The 21342-nt window shown below is 48.1% G+C and overlaps 1 protein-coding gene across 3 annotated transcripts in view; it reads right to left on the reverse strand.

The window, feature by feature from the left end:
- PLXNA2 (plexin A2) overlaps positions 1-21342 on the reverse strand; it is a 312269-nt gene that overhangs the window by 112313 nt on the left and 178614 nt on the right. The window contains exon 5 of one of the 3 annotated variants that reach the window (XM_045013589.1): positions 1672-1823. The exons of the other annotated variants lie outside the window; for them this stretch is intronic. Coding sequence (XP_044869524.1) covers positions 1791-1823 — 33 coding nt within the window. The 3' untranslated portion in view covers positions 1672-1790. Of the gene's footprint in view, positions 1-1671; positions 1824-21342 lie in introns of those variants that run through there. 3 annotated transcript variants of the gene reach the window in all.

Raw genomic sequence — 21342 nt, forward strand, 5'->3', positions numbered from 1 at the left:
CTGCCATTTTGGTTTTTCTTTGCTTTCATCCTTCAAATACTGTAATTGAATTTTGGGCCCCGTAATAATGTTTTCAGTGATGCATGGTTAAGATAAAATTGATCAAATTTCAAGCTTCCATCCCTAGGCTGGTAGCTACAGAGATTAGGAAGGAATTATTCCCGGTTATACAGCACTGAAAATTGGTGAGATGTATTATAAGGGTCTTCATCTCCTTTAGCAGGATCAGGTATGGGTCCACAGTAGTCTGATCCAAGGGGATAAATCCTAGACTTCCGTGTTTCATAGGCCTCTTAATGGCCCTCGACACAGGGGTGAATTTCAGCCTGGGAGAGCTTCCTATGAGCACATCTGGATTTCATGAGAATCTCCGGGCAAGAACAGACGGTTACTCTCGGATCCTCAGTAAAGTACTCTCAATACACAGCAGGACAAGGACAAGCCATATTAAAACAAGTGGCTGTAACCCTGGGCAGTCACAATTCCATTTCTCAGGATCACTGACAAGACTTCTTCAGATAAGGGAGTAGAAGTTTCTCAAACCCAGACAATGGGGCTGCCTGGCCTGTCTCACAGGGGCAGGAGAGAAAAGAAAATGAAGAGGGAATGCCTCTGTCGGCAGGGATTTACAAAATCACCAGGAACCTGGCCATCAGCAAATACCTTCACACAGTAACCTTCCTGAACAGAAAAGGTACATTTACACTGGTGAGATGTTACAAGGTCCTGACCCACTTGTCATAGTACTGCCTACAAGACGAGGGCTTTAACCCCAGTGTCATCGCCAGATTCCAATCTGGAAATTATGCTTTGCCTCTTTTAATCCCCTCCCTGCAGTTTCAACGGGATGAGGTATTTCTCTCCACTTCCTGTCCTAAAGCCATCGTATGGGCTTCCGCGTAGAGTTCAATAGCTATCGCGTTCCACCCCAGAAGAAGGTGTGTTTCAGCAGCGAACTCATTGTCACAAGACAGCATTGAGGGCAAGAGCTTAGCAGGATTCAGCACAAGGACTGGCCATTTATTTGGATCACCAGAATATCCAGTCTCAAAATCAAATTAACAAGAGATTGGGAAGGGACATAAGCCCTCCTGCATCCTAATCGCTAAGGAACAGGGCGAGAAGGAGACATTCCCTGGGGCATCATTGCTTACTGTCAGGTTCTTTTACCTTTCTGTGAGGTGCTAACCACTATCAAAGACAGTATACTGGACTAGACTGACCTCCGGTCAAACCCACTATGGCAATTCATATGAAGTGAGACTCATCTATATATTTTAAAAAAATCTCATATATAGTCTATGAAGTGCTGTGGGATCCATCGGGGTGAAAGATGATGTGTAAATGTTTTTGATAATAATTAATAATAATAATTATTATTGCTACTTATGTTGTATCAACAGCAGAGACACAAATGTACCACTCACAATAAATAGCAACATACAATCAAGCTTGCCTGGCAAAGAGGCCTAGCGGAGGGGGTGATCAGGGCTTAGCCTGTGCAGACAGATTGCACAGCAGTCTGGGGTGAGCACATCAGAGGCTCTTGCTGGTTTGTGTTAGTGAAATCTGTCTGCTAACACACCGGCAAATGCTCTCTTTGGCAGCCGGAAGGCAGAGTTCTAGTCCAAGGAGCCAGTCCCAAAACCGCCCCCACGCACACACTTGTTTGGAGGCGTAAACATGTGCTGAGATGGTCCAGGACAGGACGTAGACTGCTGGCTTCCATATGGCTCACAGAAACAAATCTTGGAGGTACGGCTTGCAAGCTGGGACTGGCAAGACAGATTTCAGCAGGTCAGCAATCCACAGTGACAGACGGCCTGTATAAGTCATAAGGTTTTGACTGAGTTGGGAAGCAGAATTACACCCTCATGAAGCCCCGTCCCCCTCCACTGAAGAGGCGGCCATTTTTTACCGTAACCCTGCCAAATCTTCCCTTCCCAGGAGACCATACAAATGCACCCAGGAAGAGACCATACTGTGTCGTAACACACCATCTCCTCCTTGGAGGTGACTGTCCCAGCCCACGCTGTACCTGCCCCCAGTAGGCAGGATGCCTCAAGTACTGTTAGTTATTTAGATATTGAGCAGTGGGTTTGGGTGGTAAAAGTCTATATGCCTGTTTCCAGGGCCGGCTCCAGAGCCCAGCGGGGCAAGCACCCGCCTGGGGCGGCCCTTTCCCAGGGGGGCGGCAGGCTGGGCCGGCGGACCTGCCGCAGTCATGCCTGCGGGAGGTCCACCGGAGCCCCGGGAGCAGCGGACCTGCCGCAGGCATGACTGCGGAGGGGACGCTCGGCCCGCAGCTCCAGTGGACCTCCCGCAGGCATGACTGCGGACGGTTCACCGGTCCCGCGGCTCGGCTGGACCTCCCGCAGGCATGCCTGCGGCAGCTCAACCGGAGCCGCCAGACCAGCGAACCGCCCGCAGCTGCGGGAGGTCCAGCTGAGCCGCGCGACCAGCGGACCCTCCGCAGTCGTGCCCGCGGGAGGTCCGCTGCTCCCGCGGCTTGGGGGCGCCTCCCGGCCATGACTGCTTGGGGCGGCCAAATTTGTAGAGCCGCCCCTGCCTGTTTCTCACCTGCTCTGCACCTTGTGCAGTCACGGACACCGGTGCAAACAACCAGTGTAATTGAATACAGAATTCTGAGTTGGCAGCATTTTATGCTGATTTTGCACAGGGCTATATGGTGACACAAGGTACAGGGCAGGGCAGAACCACATTGTGTGTGCCAGATTCACCACTACGTAACTTCAGTGTTACACCAGTGCAAGTTCCACTGATGTCATTAGAGTCACAGCAGCACATAACTGGAGTAACAAAATGGTGAATCAGGCCCAGAGAGTCCATGTCCATGGAGGATGTGTATTCTTGGTTGTAATTTTTAATATCTGTGCCAGTGCCGAGTGTCAGAGTGAGGCATTTCACAACTTGAAATAAATACTAAAAACCACCTCCACACCTACCTCTCTGCACCCCTTCTACCCCCCAAAAAACAACATCCCCCCCACCAGCTCTTGGCTTCAGATTTTGGCTTGTAATACAAAGAAAAAAAAGATTGAAAGGCAAATATTCAAGGGAAAAGGAGCCCCTGTGGTAGAAATGAAAGTGAACAGAAAAAGGATCTTTTATGTTTAAAACACTGCATGCTCAAGTAGGCGGGAGAAGAACATTTCTGATTCCTGTTCCAGTTCACCTCTCCCATGGCAATCGCTCTCTGCCGGGCTCTGGTGTATCCGTTACACTAACCAATGGGCTCCCTTCCGCTCTGCCATCCAAACAGAGCCCTTGTGCAGAGATAACTAAAGCCAAGTGTGCGGCCTCTTTCCTTGGGTTTCTGGCTCCTTGTGAGTGATTTCTGCAACTGGCTGAAATTAAAACAACTGTCTGCATTACATTCGCTCTGTCTGTCAAAACACGGCCTCGCTCTCAGCAGCTGGGAAGTCAGGGGCTGAAAGGAAGCAGTGTCTCTCTGAACAAAGGCCACTTTCACGCCAAGTGTTGTTGATATAGTGAGAACCCAGTTCCTCTCTAAACATGAAACCAATAGGGCTGCTTTTCTTCTTGTTTCCTGGGCCCTACTTAACAGTTTAAAAAAATATATTATTACATATAAAATTTATGTTGCGCCAGAACACTACGGAGGCCGTTTCGGCCTGGGATTAGCCAGTGCAGCAATTATGGAGGCCTTTGGGGTCAAATTCAATGGTGATGTAAACCGTGGTGGAAGGTACACGCCGTTTGTAAGAGGCAAAGCTGTGCACAACATGCACCCATTCGGGATCCCAAGGGTGTGCAAGGGACTAACTTATGCAGGGAGAAGGGCGATGTAGGAAAAGGAAACAATCGGAGGGTGTAATAAGGACACAGGAGGTCTGGGTTCAGTTCCTGGCTCTACCATAAGCTCTGTCTGTTCAAGTCTCTTCTCTCTGCACCTCAGCTCCCCATCTGTAAAAGGGCAATAATGATGTTCTCTCTCTCATCATTTGTCTGTCCGGTCAATCTAGTCTGTAATGGGCTCTCTCTCGTTAGGTGTCTGTACACCTACTAGCACAATGGGGCCCTGATTTCACAGGGCCAGTAACTGCTACTATAGCACAAATAGATGAGTCCCCATCTCTCACATATGCACACACAGACAGACATACCCCCTCACCCCTACGCTGTCTGCAATATTCTGAAGTTCAGCCCTACTGTCAGAGGACACCACACCCATTGTGGTTATTCAGGTACTTATAAGGTCCCCATCACCACTAATGGATTAAAAATGCCTATTCTAAATTTCTGTATGTTTTGGAGGAAAAAAATTGCCATTTGATAGAATTTCCTTGTGACACACAAGGAAGCCTGGTGAAAATTCAAGGCAACAGAGTGTGCACTGGCTGTGACCAAGCAGTTAAAATAAATGCTTTCTTTTCAGCCTCCCAAAGAAACGGCAGGGAGAGAGAATGGGACTTCCAGAGCCATGAAACTGACCAGGAAACTAAGAATTTAATCTTATCCCAAAGTTGGAATCTGCCTCCCTCTCTCGTTCAGGGTGCCAGAATGGGACACCGGTCCCTGCAAACATCCAAGTCTCCTGATGGCAACACGGGAGCTGCTGTGAAAGGTTGTCTAGTGCTTGGTCAGCACTGGAGCAGAGGGGAACATAGGCCCATGTGCGTGAGAGAACGGTTGCCTCCATGACCAGGATTCTGTTCCCCACACTGGGGAGTTTCTGAGTACCTGTGACGATGGAAAGTCAGGTGATTCTAAGGGTGCTAGTCTACACCAGAAGTGCTACAGTGGCACAGCTGTACTGATGCAGTTGCGTTGACGCAGCGCATCTGGTGAAGACGCTCTATGCCGACAGGAGAGAGCCCTCCTGTCCACATAGTAAAACCACCTCCGTGAGTAGCAGGAGCTCTGCTGGCGGGAGAAGCTCTCCCATCGACAGCGCTGTCCACACCAGTGCTTATGTCAGTGTAACTTATGTCGCTCAGCGTGGTGGCTTACTCCACACCCCTGAGCGACGTCTTAAGTTATATCAACATAACTTGTACTGAAGACAAGCCCTAACCTTCTCCTTCTCTTCACCGGGGCTCTGAGCATTTGTTCTCCTGATGCTGTTTAATTTTATTCTCGGAATTCCCATCAGTCATTGACATGGCTGCTGCTGACATCATGTGGTTCTTAATTAAACCAATTGTCATGGAACAACATGCAAGGTGGGGTGGGGGGGAGAGAGATTTTCCTTTCTTTCTTTTTTGTTTCGTTTTGCAGTGGTAAAATGGGCTCTGACTCCCCAGCCAGCCTGGGTCAATAATGTTTTACAGGACCTGCTCTTATGAATCTACGATAAATTTAGATTAGGCTCCTTTTCACATTTTTAAAGTGGTGTGTACTCTTACAGTGCTATAGAAATAATAAATGCCAATAGCAATAATTATTACAGTAGCAATTGTACAAATAATTTTTGTCATGAATTTCGCCTCTTTTTCTGCTTGTGGAACATCTGTGAGTAAATATCAATGCCGGCAAATGTATTTACTATGCAAAATTATTTGATAAATCTTTTCAAATTAGGTACTAATTTTCAATAGTTCATTGGTCAGATGGGACCACGTAGCCTGACCTACACAACACAAGCGATAGAAGTTCAGCCAGTCATCCCTGCATTACACCCCACAACTTGTGTCTGACAAAAGAGATCTCAGCAAACTCTTCCACCTGCACTGGTTCACTATGATCATGCCAATAAGTCACCTGTTATTGTTTCTGTTTCCTGACTGGAAGACTGCATATACACTTCTGGAGTGAATTTCCTATTTGTACTCCATCACACAGCTTTAAAATCACTCCTTGCAAACAAACATTCATGCCCAAAACTGATGAAATATGATGAAATATCCAAGCAGACATTCACAGAAAGAAAACACAACAGGATTGTGAACACAGATGAAGCAAATTCATTTAAACGTTTTGAGAGAATATTGGAGGAATGTTTTTTGCAACACTTGCCCCCATCATATATTTGCCCAGATCTCACAATTATAACACATAATTCACTATCCTTGTAATCTGAAATCCAAATACTAAGGATTCCAATGGACTGTATGTAGAATGCCCAGAGTTTGGTGAGTAAAAGCACCGAAATCCCATTAACAGCAGGCATTATCATGTACCCCTATCTCTAGAGCTCCGCGTGGATACAAAATTACTATCTGCATCCGATCCGCAAAAAAATGGTCCGCAGATACCCACAACCCCATCCATGGCTGGGGATATAAAGCGGATATCCGTGCATTTGCAGGGTTCTACCTATCTCATCACACGCAGTTCTGAAAGCTTATTTCCCTCTCAGAAGCTCTGACAGAAGAACTGGGATTCCCTTGCTCCTTACAAAAGTAGGGTGGAAATACTTGCTTGTGTTTTAATTGTTTTCAAAATGTTCTCTGCCAGGCTAATTATCATTATGAAACCGAAGTGTCTGTGCGCATGAAATGCCGCATTAGGGAGAGATGATAAGGAACACCATGTTTCAGCCATGTAGCTGTCTGCAGGCTGAGGGAGAAACAACATGGATCGGAGTTGATTTAAAAAACAAAACAAAGAAACAATGAGATCAGACAGAAAAATGAAGGATTCAAATGAATGTAATTCACACTGCCATGAAAGGATAGCAACATCCTGGCAAAAAACGAAAGAAAGCAGGAACATCAGTCATATAAAACGGACCGGCCCAGCTGGAAATAGCAATGCTTTGCAAGAGATGATTTCTGGGCCTGCTCTTGTTTCCCAAACTGGCAGGGGCTGGGAGAGAATGCCTTGAAGTTGATTAGTCTGTTTTCCCTCCATCTCAGCCAGGAATCACTGAAAGACAGAAAAGAAAGACAGAAGGCATTCTCTAAAAGATAAAAATAGATGAAGAGAAAAGGCAGGAGGGAGAGAGAGAAAGATCAAATGGGAGAATCAGAAGGAATGAAAAAGAGAGAATGGAAAAAGGAAAGAGAAAAACACACGAGAGCAAGTGACTGATGGAACATAAGTATGTAAGTGCCTTCTCCTCGGCGGATCACAGTGCTAGCTATTGACACTCAGTGAAAGCATCATTTTTAGAAGCATAACTGCCTGTGTCCATGGTGGTCAAATATCATTTCAACACAGAGATTGTTTTCTGACAATTGGAGCAAAGGAGCTGCACTGCTGTGCCTCCCCGAGCCTCCAAGTATGCTTATTAGCACATACACTTCCACCTGTCCCCGCATGCGGACCAGTCACTCTCTGACAGAGACAGGCTGACAGGTTCAGGGGCAAAGTGGGAGCTCACACAACAAGCAGCTCTTCTCCGCAGCGAACGCAGAGAGGGGGGGCAGGAATGCAGGCATCAAAAGAACGGCTTCTTCAGATTTTATGGCCACAGGTGGCACGAGCGAGGAATGAAAGGCGTTTCTAGCAGTAACCAGACACAGAAGAACTAATGAAGTCCAAAGCTGTTCACTTCACATAGTGGTGAAGAGGCTGATTGACTGGCACCTGTCCACAATGAGCCAGTGGAAAGAACAGAAGGAGGGAAGCAAGGAAAAGACAGAGCTCCCTTATATGAGCTGCATCACGTGTACTGAGCAGTGCCACAGACCCAGAGAACTTATCACTGGGGGGGAGATAAGCTTGAGCACCAAAACACCAGCTGAAGTTAATGGGAGCTGTAGCTACCCAACACCCGTGAAACGCAGGCCCAAACAGCATGAGAGTCCACGTAGCCCATCCCACCCCACCTTGAGCAAGTCATCTTATCACTGTAATATCTGATCGCTTTCCAGTTGTATATTAACCAATGTGACTAACATCTGTCACATGTGGTTTATTCTCTCTCACACCCTCTCCCCAAGAGCAGAATTGTGTGCGCAGAGGCAAGGGCGGCTCCAGGCACCAGCACGCCAAGTGTGTGTTTGGGGTGGCAAGCCGCGGGGGGCGCTCTGCTGGTCGCCGCAAGGGCGGCAGGCAGGTTGCCTTCGGCGGCATGCCTGCGGAGGGTCCGCTGATCCCGCGGCTTGAGCGGACCTCCCGCAGGCAAGCCGCTGAAGGCAGCCTGCCTGCCGTGCTTGGGGCGGCAAAATACCTAGAGCCGCCCCTGCACAGAGGAATGGTTGGTTTTGGTAGGGTTTTGTTTTTTAAATGCCCACGCTGCTCTGTGTTTCTATACGAGAAAGCAGGCCCAGACTGCAGCAGTATGCCTGGCCCTGAGAGCAGAAGGTGGGGAGGTTTAGGATGGGCCTTAGTTCCTGGCAGAGTTTGTTCCGCGGTCTCGGACAGGCTGTCTCCTGTGCTGATGAGCTTTACCCTGACAGTGGAAAGTTCCATTGTGCCTGAGGAGTGGAGCTGTTGACCATAGGCCTCACCTCAGAGAGTTATGCTCTTTTAGTGATGATCTTCGACAGAAACAGGCTTAAATTTTTAGAAATGGAGACTAATTCTGGGTGCCTTGAGACCACCTGGGCTGATTTTCCATAGGTACTGAGTATTTGTCCTCACGCCAACTGACTTGAAAACGAGGCCTGAGGTGTCTGAAGCTGGGCGCCCCAATAAAATGAAAGCACCTTGAATTGGCCGCCAGTTTTCTAAATTTAGAACCTGATCCTACAACTGTAGAACATGATGCCCCAACTTCTTGCACAAAGGTGGGTTGCTGAGCCCCATGCAGAAGTCTGCTGACTCCAGTGAGGCTGTGTGAGGGAGATAGTCCAACTCCCATGGCAGGACTTAGCCACAGGCTTTAGTTTCTCCATCAGTCATTTCCCTCCCGTTGATAAAACGGGGTTAATACCCACCCCACATGGGTGCGGTGAGAATGGATCAGTGTCTGCAAGTGCTACAAACATTAAGCACCACACCACAATCAGATGTATTGTGGACAATAGCTAAGAAGCCAACGCTCACCTGGCGTTTTCTCTCCTTTTCCAACAGGAGTCTCAGTACAACAGCGCACCCTTTACTGCTTGTGCTCCTTTACTTGACACAGCAGCTCTGGCATTGAGTTTTTCACTTCCCTAATTAGGAACCTCGTTCCCAGTAATTAAATGATAAAAGACTCATTACTGCTTTCCTTGACTGTCTGACCTGTAACAAAATAAAAAAAATGGAGACTTTCCAAATCCTCTAAAACACCCCTCCCCCATTCCACAAGAACCTTAAAAATAAATAAAAAACAGTCTGGCTTCAATAAATAAAATAAATAAATAAAGTAGAATTTTCCACATTTTATGACTGCTACCAACACAAGCAGCTGACCTCTCTGACTAGGAGCCAGCCCATGGGGCATCCCATAAGTATGGCGTATTGCCTGGAGACCCATTGCGGGTAGTGAAGTTCAAACAGAAAATCTATTTTTAATGACTTTGGGGAGTGCTGTGGAGATGCTGAGTAATTCAGTGTAATTAAAGCTATCTATCATTGAGTGAGTAGGAACCGAAAGTTGACGAACTTTTCAATGAGACTTTTTTCCCCCTTCATTCATAAAAACATAGCCATGGCTCCAGCAGGAATCATAAAACAAAAAGAGATGGGAAGAGCTCTCACCAGGTGCAGCTGTTCATGCTTCAGGGTGCCAGCATGGGATGAAGCTTGGGAAAAATAAAGAACAAACCAAACTTTCCCCCAGTATCTGTGAAAAGTTTGACAAACTTTTTCTTTGATGCTTCTGCTGCTGTCTCCTTCTCCCCAGCCCTGCTCAAATATTGAGGTTCTCTGGGATATATTTCCAAGGCCAAGCAAAAAGCTTGGTCACCATATCGGGCTGAGAAGTACATTGTGTTCCTCATTTTAGAGATGGGCCAGAACTAAAACCGTGGGTCCCACGAGCCTTAAACTTCAGATCCAGAGCTGAATTTTGTGAATCAGGCCCAAATAATGCTGATTTTTAATGCAGACCCCCCCCACTCCCGCATCACCACCATATGTAAAACTGACAACAGTCACACAAACTTCAAGGAAGGAAGGAGAAGCTACTCAGTGTGCTATATAGGGCAATAACTAGGACACATGAGAGGCAAGCGAAAAGGGCACATTTAGACAGGATAGCGGGAGAAATGTCTCTAGCGTGAGGTCTGTTACACTGTGGATTAGACTCCCAGGGTAAGCAATAGGAAAATCAGCACCTGGGCCATTTTAAAATGAGACTGGACAAAGCACTCACAAACACACTGCAGGGACCAATCTTTCTTGGGGATGTGATTGAATAAGTCTCCTTCCATCCCTCACATCCCTCATTGTGAATATCAGCATATTGCTTCTAGCGAGCAATTTTGGGTTACACAATTGTATCTTAATGCTCAGGAAAGGGAGGGGCTCATCAGCAATGGTCAGAGCTAGTCAAAGGGAGAGCAGATCCTCTCCTAACTGCCCCACTGCACCTCATTTGGACGCGGGGCACAGACAGCTATTCCAGTAGTGGGCGCTTTTGCGGGGTCGATCAAAGCACCCCCAGACCAAACCTGCAGCACCCCAGGGTGTTTTAGACCTCTCAATTTGTAGTACTGAAGTACGATCTCTAGAGCACGCCTTACAATTCTCTCGCTTTCACACCCATCCTGCCTGGTTTGCAGCTATGTGCCCCGTGAGGAGGATCTGGAAAGCAGGAGAAGATTTCAGAACCAGGAAAAAAACTCCCACAAAATTAACCCTTTGTTTGGTGAACTCCAGGGAAAAGCATTATGGAGGGAGAAGAGAACTGAACTGACTCAAGCCCCAGTGGAAAAATCCAGAGGGCAAAGTGGAAAGGTGACTCACACAGAGAGAGTCTGTTTCTCCAAAGGGGGACTGTCAAAGTAGTCACAAATCCACACAAGCACCTGCTGCAACAACTGATTGTTTGCTCCAACCCTTCATGAAAAGATTCTAAATCCGCCACCACTTTCCTGAAAGGGAAGCCAGGGAGACCACACAAAGTCACTGCAAGGAACCATCTGTGCCTCGTCCTGGCTCCTGAGCATGTGTGCCAACGTCCGCAGGAACTACACATCTATTTTTGATGCATCCTTTACATAATGGATGAGATGCAAAGCGAGCTCTCCAACGGATGAGCCCTTGTGAAGGAACCTGCTCTACATGACATGCCAAGCCTTCTGGACGACTCTTCCACCAGCAGCTCTGGTGCTTTGTTACTTTGGAACAGACAAGCACAACAAGAGCCTGGCACAGCTGCCAAACCCTGCCAAAGGTGCAGCATTTCAGAGCCAGAATCAGCGCTCATGCAGTCTATTCTTAAAGGCTCCACTAGTTGAAGAGAGCATGAGCTAAAACTCATAGTAATGCCTGGATATTTTAAACCCACTACATGCTCCTGTACAACCCCGCTCCTAAGGCTACGGTTCCCATCTTGGAAGGGCAAGCCTTTTAGCTTCAGTAGACAATTAGTGTGTGGTAAGAGAGTCCCATCCAGGAGGCCATCCAAATACCCCTCCCTTTTCAAAGCTGACTTTGCAAGGCAAGTTTTCAAACATCTACCCATCCAGCCTCTTATGCTGTCCCCATCTGAATAACAGAAAAATAATACTCAAAAAACATACAGATGTGTGCACAAAACAGCTAACTGCACATGCCAACACATACAACCACGTGAAAAACATTTACTTCTGCGTACAAACACGAGTGCATGTGCAATCCACACATTTGTGCGCACTACTAGGTATTTTTCACATGTAACTGCCTATCGGCACTTGTGGCTGGCTGCTTTTGCACTTTGACAGCATGTTTTGGTGAGGCGGTCACACGTGCGCACTCACTTTCCCCATGCGTATTAGGCAACAGTGTCTGAGAACGTAGCCCTGTCAGTTCTAAGGCCCCAGCACCGCAGTGTGTTTCGTTGTAACTGATAGAAGTGCATGTGCCCAGGAAGGGGACACATGAGGCAGGGGCTGCACTGACCGATAAGAGAAAGCAGCCATTAGAAAATAAAACCCTTTCTCCCCGACTCCTCCCCAGTTTAGCAGAGAAAATGTTACCCAAACAATCTGAGAGGCTGTCGGAAATTGAATCAGCAGCTGTAATTTTTGGAGGGGAAGCTCGGAGGTGGGAGTGGAGGCCATATTTACAGACGTTTCCATGACTACAAAGAGATTATTCAATTACAGTGTTAGCAGGAGAGTGCAGAAGGAGGGTCCCTAAAACTCTGGTCCATGCAATCTTTCTGATGAGTCTCTGGGCTTGTCCAAATGCACAGTTAGTGCTTGGGCTAAGGGGCCATTTGATTGCAGTGTAGACATTTGGGGTCGCCTGGGCTCTAGGACCCTGCAAGGTAGGAGGGTCCCAGAGTTCAGGCGGGCAAGCCCGAATGCCTGCACTGCAATTAAACAGCCCCTTAGCCCGAGTCAGCTGGCACAGGCCAGCTGAGGGTTTTTAACTGCAGTGTAGACACACCTTTTCTGGCCAGAGGAACCCAGGGCGGCCAAGAGGATTCCGGGGGCCCGGGGTCTTCGGCGGCGGGGGGCCCTTCCATTCCGGGAGCCGCCGCCGAAGTGCCCCGAAGACTCGCGGCGGGGACTCCCCGCCGCCAAATTACCGCCGAAGCGGGACCCGCCGCCGAAGTGCAGCCCGGTCTTCGGCGGTAATTCGGCGGCGGGGGGGGTCCCCACCGCGGGTCTTCAGGGCACTTCGGCGGCGGGTCCCGGAACGGAAGGGCCCCCCGCCGCCGAATTACCGCCGAAGACCGGGCTGCACGTCGGCGGCGGGTCCCGCTTCGGCGGTAATTCGCCAGTGGGGGGTCCTTCCGCCCCAGAGCGGAAGGACCCCCCGCCAGCGAAGACCGGGAGCGAAGAAGCTCCTGCGCCTGGCCCCGCGAGAGTTTTCCGGGCCCCCCGGAGCGAGTGAAGGACCCCGCTCCAGGGGCCCCAAAAAACTCTCGTGGTGGCCCCTGTGGGGCCCGGGGCAAATTGCCCCTCTTGCCCACCCCTCTGGGCGGCCCTGACCCTATCCACCCCCCCCAGAACACCCACAATCCAACCCCCCCATTCCCTGCCCCCTGACCGCTCCCCCAACCTCCGCCCTGACTGTCCCCAGGACTCCCTGCCTCTTAGTCAACCCCCCCCCGGCCCCAGCCTCTTACCCCCGGCTCCCTCCTCGCCCGGAGTTTCAGCGCCTCGCTGAACAGCTGCAGTGTGTCTCCGGCGGGGCCTGAGCTCCGTCCCGCTCAGAGCCGCGTGGTGAGGGGGCGGGGCTGGGAGCTCCTCGCCGAGCGGAGGGAGCTGAGCTCAGCCCGGAGCTCCCGGCCCCGCCCCCTCACCACGCGGCTCTGAGCGGGGCGGGGCTCAGGGGCCCCGCCGGAGACACGCTGCGGCACTGTCTGAGGACGCCGCTCGATGTGCTAAGGCTCCAGGAGCGGGACGGAGGCGGGAGCCTCCGCTGTTCTCTTGGGGGCCCCTGCGGAGCCCGGGGCCCGGGGCAAATTGCCCCCTTTGCCCCCCCCCGGGCAGCCCTGGAGGAACCTTTCTAGGAAGAGCTGTATTTAAGTACCCTTGCCTTGCCAGCATGGCTTCCGCAGCTAGTAGAGGCAAAACTTCTCCCTGTGTATCTGTCTCTTTCCTATGGATACTGCACCTTGGGCTCCCAGATGCAATAAAATACCTTATTGCTGCCATTAACATAGCCCTGCCAGACTCCCAAGAGAGGACCTGAAAAACAGAATGGAGCATCTCTTGGGAAAGCAAGGGATAGAGACAGAATGATACAGATCCCCAAACATGCTTTTAAATCTGGCTTTCAATCCTACTCGTCTCAAACCAAAGGTTCTCCCATCAAACCAAGGCCCCAGCTGGCAGGGCTCTGGCTTGGGATGGACCCTTTCATGGCAGACAGAGCACAAATAGCTTCCTGTGGTTTACCACAACTCAAGTTAATCATTAGATCCGTGTGAGGTGTCAGAGCAAGATGTGCTGGAATAACAAGATACTAGGGGAAGCCTTTTTCCCACTCCCAGGGGAAATGTATGCTCATGTAAACCTAGAGGAGAAAAAATTTGTTTTCATATCAAATAAGAGCTGCTCACAATCATTCACCCAACACTCCATCTATTCAACCTGCCAGCTCCTCCACTGCCCCAGGCAAGCAGCCCTGAGGCTTAGAGGCTTCAGTGGGCAGGATTGTGGTACAGACAAAGGGTACCACCTGCATTGCATTGCCACGAATTCCCTGCCTCCCACTGTTCCGAGTCGGCTGTGAACGTGCCATTAGTCATTACAGCTAAAGTGCTGCCATAATGTATCTGACCATTGGGCCCATCTAATCTGGTGTCCTGCCTCTTGCCATACTGCCTTGAGCCCATTAGATCTGTCTATACCAGCAACCACACTCAGGCTGTAGCTCAGAACGATGGGAGCCCTTTCATGGTTTCAGTTGTACACACGACATGTCCTACAGAGAACAGGAAAACATCCTTCCCACCACCAACATAAAGATCTTCTCTTTGCAACAACACTATAAACATGTACACACAGTATTTTGAACATTTCAGACGGTGCACAGTCAGTCATTCTCATGGCCATCAGCTGACAAAGGTCAGCCCACTGCAAGCTAGCATGAGTGTGTGTGTGATGACCACTGATAGAAAATGGGCTGGCGGCATCAGTGCATCCCCCAGTGCTGTACACAGAAGTCTGCAGCTGGAAAGTTGATCCTCGGTAGAACAGAACAACCATGTATCACATGCATCTGGTACTCAGAAGCCTGAAGCTAGGCAGCGGAAGTTCATACATGTGACACACATGACGTTAGGATGCATCTTTTTATATCGGTTAAAAAATAATCAAAGAATTTCACCAATTAATTTCCACACATTTCTGGAGTCAGTGAACGCAACAAAAATACATTTATCATAATTATGACAAGTCTGACCACAGATTGTGAGCATTACATACATATATAGCCTCTATAAACACCACCCCCAACATCACTACGGCTGCTTAACTCGACTGTTGAAATCTCCCTTACAGTACACTGGGTTTGCCAGAGACACTGCCACATAAGCAGTCCTATGTGCCTTCCCCCCGATAAAGACCAGTGCTGGGCTGACTCTTGTGTCATTACACCAGCAGTGGATCTGGCCCGGTGGCCAAATTTATTGGACCAAATAAAGTATATTTATTGACAAAGAAAGAAAGAGGGAGAGACACACAGAGAAGCTAACAACTTGGAATGAGATGCTAAAACTGGGATCTCAGCAAACAATGACAAAATCGTGTCAAAGTAAATCTACATCTATTCTCATCTTGAAAACCATCAGTCCTTGTGACCACATGAACCAGACCTCTCTCCTTGTATTCTAGGCTTTTCTCCCCAAATCATAGGTGCTGCATCCCTTCTATAGGAGAAGGCAGCATGTACTTCTAGAAGAATCTGGCAACTAGGTGTCATTTTTTTAAACGGAGACAGCTGATTACAGATTCCCAAACTCCTGCATAACAACTTCCCTCCTTTGTCCAGCTTATAATGTAGCAAGTTACAATACCACCCCCCAAGGGGGGGAAAATAAAAACAGACCAGACCACACCACAAACAATTCCAGTGCTAAGAATAAGCACTTTGGCTTTTAATTCTGAAATGGTGTTTGGTGTGTGTGTTTATTTTACACAATGCCCTAAAATGACTGTCCTCGACTGCAAACACCCCCCCCCCCAAACAAAACAAAAATGCAAAGGGGGGATTTGCCTGTGTGCGGTTCTGCGGATAGAGTGTCATGCTCATTTGATCAGTGATTAGTACTGCAGTTATATCTCTCAAATCTTGGATAAATGGATCTCCACGGTGGCCCCAGACACTGGGCACAATCGGGGGGGGGGGGGGAGTATCTTAGTTGGTGCCCAAGAAGGTGTTTCAATTAAGTTACTCTCCATTTACATTAAATGAAGGCGAGAGGCGAGTCAGGACGATGGAGGGAAAATAAATGTGGATGCCTATGATGCTACCTTTACAGAGTCACTTTTCTGACTATGCCCCCAATCCAGTGAGCTCCATCTGAGTTGAATCCTTCCCCTGCGCAGAATTCGTTTCAGGACTGCAGCCAAAGGCACTTAGTGTATTTCCTAATACACTAAGTGCCTTCAATCCTGTGGATACAAATGTGAATTCAGGGTGCTTGGCACCATGCAGTATTGGGCCCTTAGTGTTTTTAAGGGAATAGGCACAAGGCTTTGTTCCACAACTGGTGGAAGGGCAGGGTTAAGACAGTTAGCCTGGAAATGGAATGGGAGGTCCTTTCTTCACTCTCCTCCCCCCGAAATCAAATATGACAGCATCCCTCGGATTGCATTATTGCTTTTATTTGAAGTGGCCTTCCTATAACATTGCAACAACTGGCATGGTGCATAGCAAGACCACACACTCTGACGTGGCCGCTCAGACAATAAGACTCCTCCGTTGTGTGACACTGACTAGTCCCAAGCCTCAGAGGGACTAATTAATAAAGATAAAAGGGGAACAGCTTTTCAAAATTTCCAGACTCTGGTGGGGATCAATCCAACATAGTAAACTTTGATCTTAGATCAGTTCATGGCCTTTTTCATTTGCTGCTCTGACTTGCTGCCATGTACCTAAAACACATACCCAACGGCCATTTAAAAGTTTTAACAGGGGCTTAGAAAATTAATGAAGGTGAATAATTATCAAGTGTGTCTCTCTCGCTCTCTTTGTGTGCAAGTGGCAAAAATAGGATTTTAAATAATTTTTGGAGTTATAAGTGATGTAATTAGGTGTTCAGTGAACACTTACAATGGAGCAGTGCTTATTAAAATTACTGTTTTAATCAGAACATTGCTGGAGAATCATTAAGAGCACAACGGTTTGATTCCCTGGAACTCTAATTAGACCTGGACTTCTTGCTACCCGAGGGAGCCACCTGAATTGAATCCAGCTCAGCCTTGTGCTCAGCACTACAGGTGATACATTCTCATTTCCATGCCTGTTGGGAGGAAGCTTCAGTGCTGTTATGCAGTGACCTCACCAAAGCTTCCTTAATGTATCTCAGGCAGAGGAAGTTGAGATCTGTGCCGGAGAAAGTGCTTAGGCTGCTGAAGAGGCATCTGAAAAACAAGGGAGTGGGAAAGAACTGTCCTGAAATACAAAAGATCCCATCCTGCTTCCCCCAGGAGTGATTCAAATCAAAGATCCAGCTAAGGTATTTGCTTTAGTCTGCAGCGCAGTTTCTTTGGTAGGATTGCAAAGGTCACCTCCAGGAAAATGCATCTGTGGTTCTGTTGTCTCCTTCTGCGACCAGGGAGAGTCTCAGGCTGCTTTGAAGCATCTTCTTTACTTCTATGCAATGCTTTGTATTGCTATAGGCAGAGAAAGTCTAGGTTTTTCTTAATTCTGTCTTCTAGCACTCCTGGCTTAGTGCCACTAGTGGCCACATTCTTTCTTGCAGGGAATTTGGTGCACCCAAAAGAAGCACACCTCCATTTATCATCAGAACACGTATTGCATGACCCACAGCAAGGCACTCCTCCCTCTCTCCCTGCCCTGCCCACATGCCTGTGGCCTGGAGGTTCATTTCTAGGGCCTTGTCTCCAATGGCATTTTAGCTACCTAGGTAGCAGCGCTGGCAGAAACCCGTAGTGGAGGCAGCTTACAGCAGTGCAGCTTACCCCAGCTTGAAACTAGGGTAAATCATGACTATCCCAAGAGTTTGTCCTGGTATAGCAGCTCTGGCACCTCAGTTCGCTGAGTAGATATCCTAGCCCTGGGAACAGAGTCCAGTTTCCAAGCCTCATTCGTTAATAGCTTATGAGTTTCAGAGTTGCTGAGAGCTCACAGCTCCCATTGACCTCAGCTGAGCTCAGCATGTTTGAATATACAAACCTGGTATTTCTCTAGGAGAGGAAGGATGGTCCAATGGTTAGGGTACTAGCTTAGGAATGTGCTCTTCCACAGATTTCCTGGGTGATCTAGGGCAAGTCACTTAGTCTCTCTCTGCCTCAATTCACCATCTGCAAACTGGGAAAACAGCACTGCCCTACCTTATAGGGGCGCTGGGAGGACAAACACATTCAAAGATTAGAGAGGCAAGGCAGGGGAGGTAATATCTTTTATTAGACCAACTTCTGTTGATGAGAGAGACAAGTTTCCAAGCTACACTGAGCTCTTCTTCATTCAAAGATTGGCAGGTGCCCAAATACTACTACGATGGAGGCCATATATGTATCCATGAAAGATCAATCAAGCCCATTGGGAATTATCCCCCAGAGCATTTTATAAACAACAGATAAATTTTCAGAAGAGGGGGTCTGATTCTCATTGACATGAAGACCCCTTTGTACTGCTCTGGGGGTGCAAATGTATTCCCAATTTATGACCCCTTTACCCTGCCAGAGAGGTGTTAATAGGCCTTAGTGTCAATGAGAATTGGGCACTGGGTGTCTAGAATTAGGCATTTAAATTCATCCTGAAACACATAAATCCAAGGACTCGCCTTCACGATGCATTAGTATCAGACAGGTGTGAATTCTAGCTTGCAGCAATATGTCATGCACTAACGGGCCCGCGTGGACCCTGCCGGTATACACTGAAAGTTCCCTAGTGCTTGTTAACGTAGAACTGTGAAAACGGGACCATATCAATGCGCAACAGAGAATTTTCACTGTGTGCCAGCAGGATGCATGCTGGCCCGTTAGTGAGAGAGACACTAGTTTGGACTACAGTTCACACCTCACTAGTGCCAGTTTACACATTGTGTAGACAAGCCCTAACTGGCCTGATTTTCAGAGATTCTGAGCACCTCTGGCTCCCGTTGGCTTAATCTATCAATTTCCCCCCTAGGATTGCACAGCCGCACAGAATCACTCTTCCTATAAACCATAGGCTAGAGAGCACCAGTATCTTCCCCCGGCTCACCTAAAACTCCTGAGGTCCAGTTAAGGTGTTAAAAAGGATTGGATTACGATTAAATAGAGTAGTTTAAAATGACAGACTCCTAAAATGGGATTACAGTCTTAATGAAAACAGTAATGAATGAATGAGGTATCCAAACATTACCCATAAATATCAGACAAATAGATTAGATCCCTGGATACTGCATCTACAAACCACATAAAATGACTTCAGTTACTCTACATCGATAAATAACAAAGCTATATTTAATGTTAAAACAGATCCTCCCCCCCCCGACCCCCCACTTCTTTTTGAAGTTGGGTTTCTTGATTTGGATGCTGCCACCCAGGGGGAAATAGTTTATTCAGAAGCTGAAACACGCATCAGGGCTTCAAACCCCCTACCAAAAAACAACCAGCATTAAAAATCAATCATGTATGCCAAGACACATTATTACAGCAGTCTAGTCGCACAAGCTGTGATTACTGTTATCAATACCCTCAGTTCAGCCTTTCCGTTTCTGCGAGATAGCCCCACTTGCACTGCCAAGTCACTTCAAATCTGACATGCACAGCATCCCCGTGAGCCCCTTCGGAGCTCACACTGCCTCCATATGCTGATTGTTAAAACTGCCCAGACTCTTCCAGTTGCCTGTTGCGTGTGGGGACAGTGGGATTAAACCCTATGCAAAACCAACCCTGATGGGTAGGAGGCTGGACAAATCTCCTCCTGGATACGTCGACATTACATTATTGATGGTGAGGGTGGGGTGGGTAATGGCAATATTGACAGCAAGACGTGCCAAGGGGAGGAGGCTGAACCTGCATAGTGACACAGCACCAAATCCTTGTGGGTTTTAGCCAGCCATCTGGTCTGCTGGATCTCATGAGCACTCCAGAGGGCACGATTATTCATGGCAGCACCGCCTCCTCGTTGGACATGCTGCAAAGAGTGCTTTCCAGCTCTGCTGCCTTGGGGTTAGGATCTTTGTGGACGTGGTAGCCCAGATGCTGAATAGACGACACTGCTATGTGGTTAGGTTAACTCCAGCCCTAAGGGCCACTAGTCGGTAGACAAATCTGGGCTACCTATCTGATACAGTAGAAGCGTATAATCTTTTAAATGCTGTATCAGGCACATGTGGTTATAACATCATTAATCCTTTGCCCTCCCCTATCACCCTGGAATCTGAAATTGCCTTACAAACAATGAAAAACCCTCTGTGGGCTAGGTAAGTATTAGCCTCCTTAGTTTGCAGATGGAGAAACTGAGGAGGGGAAGGGTGAACTGACTTACCCAAGGGTGCAAAGTGAGTTGGTGGCAGAGGGGAACTCAAGTCCTGAGCCCCAGAACTGTGCTCTAGCCATTAGAGACAAGGCCTATTATATGGTACCAAACCGATCTTTAGTAATCTAACTCATTTTCCTCAGCCAAGATGCATCCCACTGGGGAAATGAACAAGAATTGGTTGAACAGAACTCCTGGTAGCTTGATTTTAAATACAATGAAGTACCGAGGATTCTTTAAGTGCTGATGGGGGAGGGGAAGGGAATGTATGTACTTTATAAATATAAATTAACTTTCCAGACAGGCAACAAGCCCAGTCCTTGTGCTTTCCCATCCGGAAACAATGGTTAAAGCAGACAAGTAAAAAAGGGAAGAAGCCTGGATGCACAGTTATTCCTGCAGCGCAGGGGACAGGTGACCTTTCCAATACTGTACTACTTGTATAAATCTTATATAATGAAATAAAAAAAATAAATAAATGAAGGTTAAATCACTTCCCACAGCAGATTTATACCAAGAACGATGTCTGTGCAGACAATGGGTCAGTTTACACAACAGGCTTTTAACTTTCCTTTCCTAAATACGAGGCTGACTCCTGACTGGCCAACCACCAGATGAGGGATAGGAGCCCTTGAAACCAGGGCAGCTTGCCAAAGTGAAGGCAGGAGAAGTAGTGCTCGCCTGCGGTTTATTTTAAACACACAATTAAGGTTTCCAATCGGTCTGACCATTTCACAAGTCACAGCACGGTGGTTTTAGCCGTCAGACCTTCTCCCAAAACACTCCCAACCTCCCGGGACTTGACTTCAACTCTTGATCCCACCAGCAAGTCAGCACTTGAAACACACTCTCTTCCTCTTCTCTTGCACACCGCAAAGCAAATATTGGTGCTTGAGGTTTGGAAGTGCCTCTGGGAACCAGAGGAAAGGACAAACGAGGGCCTCCCACTGCCCTAAATAAAAGCACAAACATCAGCCAGAGCCATGGAAGGGCTGGTCAAGGAATTCAGCTGCGGGCCCACTAGTGGCCAGTCAGGTTAGGGGATCCTTACCTGCCCTTCCTCAAGCGCTGTTGCCACATAGGCGAGCCAGAATCAGAGCAATTCTGGGGCTATGGCAAAACCTGGAGGAGATCCAGTGTCTCATAGCGGGCTCTTGTGGCTGGCAACGGGGGAGCGTTAGAAGCTGAGTTTTGCTGAATTCACAGTGCCTCCTGCTAGCCATC

This window comes from Mauremys mutica, chromosome 4, assembly GCF_020497125.1.
Source record: "Mauremys mutica isolate MM-2020 ecotype Southern chromosome 4, ASM2049712v1, whole genome shotgun sequence".
Classification (NCBI taxonomy): domain Eukaryota; kingdom Metazoa; phylum Chordata; order Testudines; family Geoemydidae; genus Mauremys; species Mauremys mutica.